This window comes from Lingula anatina, chromosome 1 (assembly GCF_051362555.1).
Source record: "Lingula anatina isolate TDL-2025a chromosome 1, LinAna3.0, whole genome shotgun sequence".
NCBI classification, from domain to species: Eukaryota; Metazoa; Brachiopoda; class Lingulata; order Lingulida; family Lingulidae; genus Lingula; species Lingula anatina.
Genome location: NC_141767.1, coordinates 70,882,546 through 70,892,469, shown reverse-complemented (window position 1 = coordinate 70,892,469; position 9,924 = coordinate 70,882,546). Strand labels below are relative to the sequence as shown.

General features: G+C 38.7%; 1 protein-coding gene across 7 annotated transcripts in view; it reads right to left on the bottom strand.

The window, feature by feature from the left end:
- LOC106173864 (uncharacterized) overlaps positions 1-9,924 on the bottom strand; it is a 48,050-nt gene that overhangs the window by 21,662 nt on the left and 16,464 nt on the right. For 6 of the 7 annotated variants that reach the window (XM_087000672.1, XM_087000676.1, XM_087000673.1 and 3 more), the window contains exons 8-18: positions 9,668-9,768; positions 9,254-9,454; positions 8,833-8,987; positions 8,513-8,580; positions 7,994-8,199; positions 7,475-7,718; positions 6,595-6,645; positions 5,976-6,241; positions 5,478-5,820; positions 3,912-4,000; positions 6-137 (exon numbers count right to left, since the gene is read on the bottom strand). In XM_087000672.1, coding sequence (XP_086856798.1) covers positions 6-137; positions 3,912-4,000; positions 5,478-5,820; positions 5,976-6,241; positions 6,595-6,645; positions 7,475-7,718; positions 7,994-8,199; positions 8,513-8,580; positions 8,833-8,987; positions 9,254-9,454; positions 9,668-9,768 — 1,856 coding nt within the window. The remainder of the gene's footprint in view (positions 1-5; positions 138-3,911; positions 4,001-5,477; positions 5,821-5,975; positions 6,242-6,594; positions 6,646-7,474; positions 7,719-7,993; positions 8,200-8,512; positions 8,581-8,832; positions 8,988-9,253; positions 9,455-9,667; positions 9,769-9,924) is intronic. The other variant, XM_087000677.1, reaches the window with a different exon arrangement.

Sequence of the window (9,924 nt, the reverse complement as noted above, 5' to 3'; positions counted from 1 at the left end):
CTTACCTTGGCTGCTACAATACTGAGCCCCATACTGCCGCCGACCTTCTGAAAGGTCACATTGATAATCTCGGGGTCCTTAGGTAGTCCAGGTGGCAGCACATCCTGGGGTAGACCAGGGGGACTCCCAGACAGGCTCTGAAACAATAAGGAATAGGATGTAGTCTATGTAGTAAATATTATCATCTTCGTATGGAATGAAATGGATTCCTAATGGAATCTGTCCATAAAGAAAATGTATGTTTATAATTTTTTCTTGTTGTCTTCATCATATGTACATACATCTTTTATTGTGGTCACTTTCCCCAAATGATTCACTCGGTTTTTAGATATTAGGCCAACAGAATGGATCAAACTTGTTGTATCTGTGATAACAGCTATGGCAGATATTCTCCAGGTTCATTATATTTTGTGCTAACTACTGTTTTTTAATAAAACAAGTAGAAAGACAAAACTACCTTTCTGTCAAAGTGTAGAAAAAAAAACATTCAAAAACTTATTCCGTTGTGACACACATCACATTTTAAGAAAATGCCTTCTGCCCTGCTAAAACCCTGATAATATCACCTTGAGGAGCCACTTTTCTTTTTTATTCCCCAACATTTTGTGAAAAATCATTTCTGCTTCTCTGACAGAAAAAAAAAGGGGCTGACAGACAAACTATTAAATACATACATGAAAAGCATTCCGCTTGTGTGTATATGGATGTAAAAACAATTGACGAATAAAATGGTCTGTTTCAAATTCGGCATGCTTTGCTGTTGTTCGTTTCTTCTGCTTCACTGTAGAAAATTTGTTCTTCCAGTTCAGCATACCGAGGATGATATTATACTGTAGCATGACCTGGACGTCAGCTACAACAGTGAATACAATGAGGGGAACTGGAAACTTTTACTATCTTCTTCCTCTTAATGTACCATGTTACAAGCACTGTCCACAGTTCACACATGTTCTCTGTGCCAAATCTTCTTGGTTTAAATTGCCCTAAAGATTCATTTACAAGTTCTTTCCCAGCAAACTTGGTTTTCAGACAACATGTCATAAACCCATTTCATACGCCAACTTCATAATTTATACAGATATCGTCATGGCAACACTCAGTAAACAAGATGTTACCCAGGATGGACTAGGAATTCTTTCTGTCCAATAAAGTAGCTTGCATATGCTGAAAAAATTGTGAAAGTTTTACAATCTTCAAGCTAAAATGGCATCTCAATGAAGACAAAGAGCCGCCTAGAGAAATACCATTTCCTTTTCACATTCCATTCTTGCCAAGGTTTTAAATTGACTGAAATATCATCCAGACAGTTGAAGTTATTTATTCCAACTCTTGATACTTCCTATTCTGTGTAATGATTCAGTATTCAATATACTTTAAAAATGACATCTCCCTTCTGTCACTTCATCAAACAGCTATTAGCATCCTGCTCTGACTCCCATGTGTCAGCAATACTACACAAGTATTACTTCGCACCTTGTTTTTCCATTGTTGAGCCTATAAATAATCTCATTCCAATCACTGTCTTGAATTCCTCTCATTTCCTGAGAACAGATACAATGTTGACCTTAGTGAGGATTCCGTCTGATGTAATGTTTACCAAGACAAACTGCGGCAGATCTGTCAGTCCTGTTACCTGTCCCACCTCACCTGTCCATTGAACTACCTCTCCACGACAACAGCATTATCACATAACACACACAGACAGTTTGGACGCAAATATTAATATGTGTCACTTTGTTGGTCTTCTACTCGGCACTAATTCTCAGCTGATATTGATTTCATCTGTATATACCATCATTCACATTTTATCTCTTATCAATGATGGCTTTTAAACCTCCTACCTTTTCAAAGAGAATACTAAGTGATTCCCCTGGTGCTTTGTTATGCCTGCACTGTGCAGGTGGTGATAGCGACCACTTAGAATGATAAATATATGCCACACTAACATTTCATTATGTTATAAGTGAACCTAGTCTGGACACCATGGTACTTAGACACCACATGAAGTTATCAGTGGGTGCACCTAGTCTGGACACCATGACACTTAGACACCACATTAAGTTATCAGTGGGTGCACCTAGTCTGGACACCATGACACTTAGACACCACATTAAGTTATCAGTGGGTGCACCTAGTCTGGACACCATGACACTTAGACACCACATTAAGTTATCAGTGGGTGCACCTAGTCTAGACACCATGACACTTAGACACCACATTAAGCAATCAGTGGGTGCACCTAGTCTGGACACCATGACACTTAGACACCACATTAAGTTATCAGTGGGTGCACCTAGTCTGGACACCATGGTACTTAGACACCACATTAAGTTATCAGTGGGTGCACCTAGTCTAGACACCATGACACTTAGACACCACATTAAGTTATCAGTGGGTGCACCTAGTCTGGACGCCATGACACTTAGACACCACATTAAGCTATCAGTGGGTGCACCTAGTCTGGACGCCATGACACTTGGACACCACATTAAGTTATCAGTGGGTGCACCTAGTCTGGACACTATGACACTTGGACACCACATTGATTTATTAACGGGTGCACCTAGTCTGGACACCATGGTACTTAGACACCACACTAATGATACATCATGGCCTATTAGTATAGAAGACAGAGATGTCCCAGGAGACAGCAACTGATATCCATCAGTGAACTAACTCTATGCCACCCAGTAACAAATCAACACAAATATCAATCTATGCCATATTGTCTTCAAGCCATCTGGGACAGTACTCCTGAAAATCAATACATGAAGTTTTTGTGTTCTTTTCTCCAGGCAATTTGTAACATGTTCAATTACTAGAAACAATCTTATCTTTTCCCGTCCATGGTGGTATCTAGAGGGGGTACTTTGCACTCCCTGACATCCTCCATGAACTGACACTTCTGGTAAACTGGGTCTTTTGTTATCGTGACACCATGGCTGATTACATTTACTGGCAGTCAGTGTACAAAATTTTTCATCCTTCTTTGTTGACAATAACTGGTGAACATGTAGTGGTTTTTTAGGTAAACTGTGAAATAACCAGCCCAAAAAATGTTATAATGGGATTTTGACAGAAAATGTCTCGTTATTTTCCCTCTCTACCCACCATGTTCCACGCCTGGTTGACAGTGACTCAGCCTCCACCCACATGACAACATGTCAGTTTTAATAAAATTAACAATACATGACATTTTCACAGGCCATACAAATACTACAACATCAATCAAGTGTTCTGTCAACATAGAAAAAACACTGGTCCTGAATCAGTCAAAAACGTGCATTTTTCAAAACTGGAAACCCTGAGTTCAATGTGCTGTGACAAGTGTCAACCATGTCTGATTTATGTTTGCTAGAGTCTGATTAAAAATTTAGGTATCAATCTACTTCATATTGTTTGCAAGGTACATTAAAGTGACATTCTACTGTGCAAGTGCTCCTGTGAATAATTTAGAAGGATCACAAAAGAAACAGATTAAAATGATGTATGGCTTGAAAACATAAAAAGCTGAAGCTACATGGAGTATACTGCACATGCAATACTTGCTTTAAATGGACCTTACCAAATACATTAAAAAATTTTAAATCAAAGCATTTCATTTCTTTATTATTATTCTAGATCCAAATGCTCTGGTGTCTTCATCCACCAACAAAATTTCTTAAATTAAATTCATCTTTTAACTTACTAGCACTAATCCACCAATTATAACAGCTTACTCAGGACCACATAATAAAGCCTAGCAATTTATGACATTTATCAGATCCATAACATTAACAGAATTAACAATTAGACATTTTCAACTTTTTTTCTGCTTGCATCACTGAATGCTATTATCTTCCATCAAGCTCCCACTCAAGAAGCACCACCCCCCCCCCCCCCCCCATGTCTGGCTATTACCCCCAGCTTACCTCATGTGACATGGCGCTGGGGTCCTGGTCAGGCATATAGATGGTCCACAGGCCGGACGACATCGGCTGCAGGGTCAGGCGACACAGACCTGTAATCAGATCAGTACATGGTAGTAATAATATCTGAAAGACTCCAAACCTCACAAATAAAGGCACAATATGTCAGGTGAAATTCAACCATATTAAGGTTTATGGTATGATAACACTTCACATCCAGTCATCTTCAACCTCAGCTCTGCTCTTATGACACTGACTATTTTGAAAGGTTAGAATTCTAGAATGTGACTAAGAGTCAGCAAACCAGTAAAATACACTGTATTCCAGATACAGTTGGCTGGCAGGATTAACACAGAGAACAATCTACCAATAATACAATTAGAACAGTATGGTGACTCTTGCTGTGGGTGTCAGAGTGTGGATTGCAATCGTGCCCAGAAGCAAGGCGGATATCCCACCTCTCCACAGTGTTCTGAAGTAACAGTTCTCACCACCATAAAGCTAAAGCTACAACAATCAGCATTACCTAAAGTTTCTTGTGTTTGAAAACATGGAGGAGTATTTAGTATTGTAGGCACAGAACTGGTCTCTTTAAGGGGGCCAAGGCTGCTCTGTGTAGCACTTCTATGTGCAGTTATAAAATGCACACATGTTGGGAAATTTAATAAGGCTCCTTTTTTTCAGGACAAAGAAGGGCTGTAAATAGGGTCCTTTGTTACATCATGGGAGAGTCAATACCAAGCCACCTACGTCAACCTGATATTGAAAAGACACCTAGTCAACTGCTGGTAACATGTTTCTATACTATTATTATTATGGAAAAGGCAGACCTTGACTTGCAGGGCAATTTGTTCCAGTTAATATCACTGGCCTGACAGACAACTGCACCGCTAACATTCCTCATTGACACAGAGGCTTAAAATCATTAAGTAAATGCAACTTGATAAAGTGGGAGAACAATAATGTTTTCATTCCCTTGTGAGAGAAATTAATGTTGTTTGTAATCCATTAGGAATTAACTGCCATTTTCTTTTCATTTTAGCTAAATTCAAGTCAATTCAATCAATAAATGACAATTTTTTTCATGAAATGAGAACATGGGAGTTTTCTTTACACATACCATAAAAGTGATAAATTCACAAATAGTAATAAAATACATGTACAGTTACAACTATAGTATATAAAAAGTAATTCTTAAATGTAAAGCTATCCACCCAACTAAGATTAAAAAAAAAAAAACTCTTTTTGCATTAAACACTAAAAATCTTCAAAGGATAAAACTCTAAACCAGTTAACTGGTGTTTTCCCCCTTTTGCTTTATGTGTTTGTCAACTTGAAGGTTAGGTTAAAACAGCCGTGAAATCCAAACATACCTCACACTTCATACTTAACTCCACTTAATCAATAAAATTTTCACAAATTGCCAAAATAATTCACTTCAGCAAAAGAGACTAACATATATTTGATCATATTAGTCTACCAATAATTCATTTGTGAAAAATAAGTGAATCATCAGAAGAATCAGACAGTTGGGCTGTTCCCCCATGTGCATGTGTGTGGATTACTCACCTGTCTGACAGAGAGGGTCCACAAACTCCGGCAGTCCGCCAGGCACTCCTCGGATCACATCGCAGGAGTAGCCATCTTCAGGCAGCAAGAACGGCAAGTTCAGGTCCGGATCCTCCTCCAGACGAACATCCCGGCCATCGCTGCGGGTCAGCTCATCAGCCGTGTTCTCTGCCACCGCCACAACACTGTCTATCAGGTCTTGAGGGATACGTGGCTCCCCCTGGCTGGGGATGTAGTGTTGGAGGAGAGCGCGCAGCTGAAGGGAGTTGAGTTTGAAGCAGGCAGAGCTGATGCTGGCAATGTCGTCTGGGCTGCTCTTGGGTGCCTGCAGCAGATGGGCAGCCTAAAAGATGAAAGAAAGAAAAGGGAGTTAAAATTTGATTGAAAAATTGAATTCTTACCACTTACTCAACTACAACCTTCACAAAAGTAATTTGACATTTCCTCATTGTGATTTTCTTAGAATAAGTAAATCATTTTTGTATCAATTCTCCTTACTTGTATAATTCTGCACAGGTGACAGTCAGCCGCCAGCTCCAGACCTTGCTTCTCTGCCCATGCCTCCACACGAGCTAAGCGACGTTTGAAACGCAGCCCCCAGGTGCGTGAGCAGAGCTGTAGGTGGGGCTCTGTGACCACTTGGTTGAAGAGCCACATGTTGATATAATGAAACAGCTGCGAAAACAACTGAATGGTCAGTGCAGCGTTCACACGACAGCGCCGCAGCAAAGACATGGCGGAAGACAGCGTCTGTAGTACTGCACCTAATGGTAATGTATAGTAGATCACAATTTAGTATGCTATTAATTCAATACATGTAAAACAAATTTGCAAAGACCTTTCCCATTTAGCTGTGTGTTTTGCAGATAAGATAAAAAGCAGCAAAGGTGGATGATTTCAGATGAAGTGAAAAATCTGCAGATGTTTGAAAAGGATAGATTCTACATGTAGGTGTAAGTCAGAATAACTCAAATCATGTGGACCATCTTCAAGATATAGACACTAAATGTGCATAGAAAAAAAGATGCAAGTTGTAATATAGTCTGTATACTGACTAAGATAAAGAGATATCCCTTTTCCCATAAATAATTCATGCTATAACAATGACATTAGTTACCTAGGCCTCTACTCTGACGTGATTGTCCCCTTTCATCAACATCAGCGTTATCTACAAATCAAAAGAGCCCCAACCACAGCTGATTAATAACAGTGGAGAAGAAAACAATTGTGACAGGCACAATCTGTCACAACTAACACAATGCTATGTGCTGGACTGTTAAGTGAAAGCAATTAGCTCTACTCTACTGTTACAGTGAGTGTTTTGTCTATATTTCTATTTAGTTAGTAATTAAGCAAAGGATAAAACCTTTCAAATGCAAAAAAAAAGCCACATATCTCTTTTAAAGCCATGAAATAAAGTGTTAGCAAACAAAAAAAACATAGCTGGCTGAAGGGAAAAGGAAATCATTTAAGAGCCTGTAATTTTTTCATAACACTAATAGTTTACACTGACAGTCAGACAGACATGCACTAAATCATAATAGACAAAAGCTTTTTTAAATTACAGGGGTTTACAGGTTCTTTATAATTTTTGTATTATATGGAAGGAAACAATAATATTTTATAACTGGGGTTCATTTTAATTATAAAACAAAAAGAACAACCAAAGGAAGCAAATTTTCAGTTGGAATTCTCAAGCAAAAGGATTAGGCAAAGCAATTATATTTCCACAAAAGGTTCTGCTGTCACAACAAATTACTATACTATGGAACATATCATTTCCTTTAAGACGTATGAATATCAACAAGAATGCATGGATATCACAATAGTAAAATGATGATACAAGAATGCTTACAACACTGAAAAATATGAAGTGAAGAAATACTATTCTACAATAAGGACTTGCTTCTACATAATATCTAAAACCTCCACTCATTACTTATTCACATATCTTACCAATCTAGAGAACAGGTGAAGACAACTCCACGTTAACATACCTGTGAAGACATTATCCTCCTCTTCATCATCATCGCGGTCATGAAGAAAGGCAGGCATAACATGGCGCAGATCACCCTGTAGACATAGGGTCAGCTGTTTAAAGGCCAGCTGTACGGCCTCTGCCAGTATGTCCTGGGCCTCCAGGGTGAACGGACCAATTTCTCTGTCGTGTTTAAAGAAGTGAAGCAGCTCGGAGGCATTGGCCATCCAGAAAGCCAGAGCACTGGCGTTGTCTCCATTGTCCTGTGAGGAGGAAAGGAGACATCAGAAAGACTTAAAACAGCATTAGATTTTTAAGTGATTAACCTATATAAAGGTAAAAATTGTACCAAAATTGATTTACAGGAAAAAATATTTACCCTAAATGACAATTGTGTACATTTTGTATGAACACATGATAAAATGTTAAAATTGTGGAGAAATATTATACTTGCTTCAAAAAGAAAATTAACTTTTTATTATTTATTTTATACATTAAAGTGAAAGTAGAAGACATCTTTCATAGTTCCATATATTACCTGGATAGCAATCTGTGTAATAGTAGCCACTTTGCCACACCAGACGGTCAACCTGTGGGCCCTCTCGTTAGGGCTCATGTCTGGGCGATAACCCCGCGATATCCTGTACCTGGTAGCCATGTATAAGCTATAGGTAGGCGAGAGCTTGAACTGGACATTGGCACCATTCACTTCACTGATCAGTGCTGACAAGAAAGCATCTTCACCTGGAAATAAAGGTAAGTTTCATTCATTATGATATAATCTACATGGAGATAAATTCATATTTCTTCAATAAATGCACTCATAAAAATAAGCCTGCCTTGAGATAAAGACCACAACAAGTAAATTTCCTTCCCAGCAACATTTTAATACATGATCTTCAAGCACACCATTACTGCTGGAAAGTTCACCTCATTCTTTTCTTTAAGAAACAAAGCTGTTTATTCAAAAGTAACATGGCTGTTTACTTTTAAGAAATATAGTTGTCTATTAACACCAAGTACAGTGCCATATAATTCTACAAAAGCTCCATATTACCTTCCTCCCTGAACTCCAGGGTAGCAGGCAGGATATCTGGCATCCCTGGCTCCATCCCTGGGGGCATTCTGCAAATATAGACAGCGCTATGACAACACAGCTAGAAAGTAAACTTCAAATACCTGAAGTGGTACAGGTCCTTCTTATAACCAGAGAGTGTGTTACTATGACTTAGATCTTCAGTCCTCAAACTGTTCTAGAAAGTTTTCCATTTTGCCTCTGACTTGACTCTTCAACAGATACACGTTTCCATACTTATAACATCCTCTGGGTAGATATCCTTACATAAAATATGACAACATATTTCAACAGACTCTAACCTTGGCATCCCATCCTTGCTGGGACTGGAAACTGTCTCTATGTGACCATCTACATCAAATGTTGTCTCAAAATTATTAGCGGGGTCATCCCTGTTCCTGTTGCCTTGGTGACGCAGTGCAGGCTCGCTGTGCATCTGACGCTTCATCATCTGACGCTGTTTAAGTATAAAATGGATTTATGACACGCTGTGAGTTACTGGTGATAACCAGAAGAGACTATCAGTTTCTACTCAAGAAAATTACATTTACACAAAATATAAACAGTGTATCTTTCTCAAATGTTACCCAAGGAGCTCGTTCATTTACTTTTCTTTTGGTTTTCATGGTCTACAAATCATTCAAATTACACAAATAGAAATTCAAGCACATAACTAATATTGGACAAATCTGATTATTTTATCCACATATCATTTTTTCATACCTCCTCTTCCTTGGGGTCACAGAACCTGAAAGCATGATGTCGCCCAAACCTAACAGTGACGCCATTGGTCAACATGGTGGTCTCAGCAATCCTCTGACCCCCTACGTAGCACTCTGCCTCTCTGCTGGTGGGGGTCACAGTGACAACACCCTCAGTGTGGGCTATCACACAGTGCCTCGGCTGGATGGTTGGACCAAACAGCTGGAGTAGAGATAAAGTTGATATCATGTTTGTCAACTCAATGGATTTTGAAAAGATTGCATTTAGTCATTGTGGTGAGTTTAAGTTTTTGTTTCTTAAATCAGCCTCAACAATTACTAACTAAAATGGTTATTCTTTAACCATTTTTTTATTAATAAAAATATATTCTTTAACCAAAATAATTCAATTATCCAATATCCACTAGTATTCTACCTGTAAGTACTGTCCACTGGTGGAGTTGGACCTCTCACTGCCAACTTCTGTGACATTTAACTGGAGTCTGTACTTCTTAGGTTTGGGCAGATCTGTGCCATCTGAAATAAGACCAAATCCTTAATGTGTTTTACTTCTAACTTCTCAGATACTGATATCATTTTCACTTTAAAATGTAGCCTATAGGATTCATCATTGCCTTTTGTTCTGATGCGTTAGCAATATCACGTTGTTTACCCTTAAATGTAGCCTTGGGT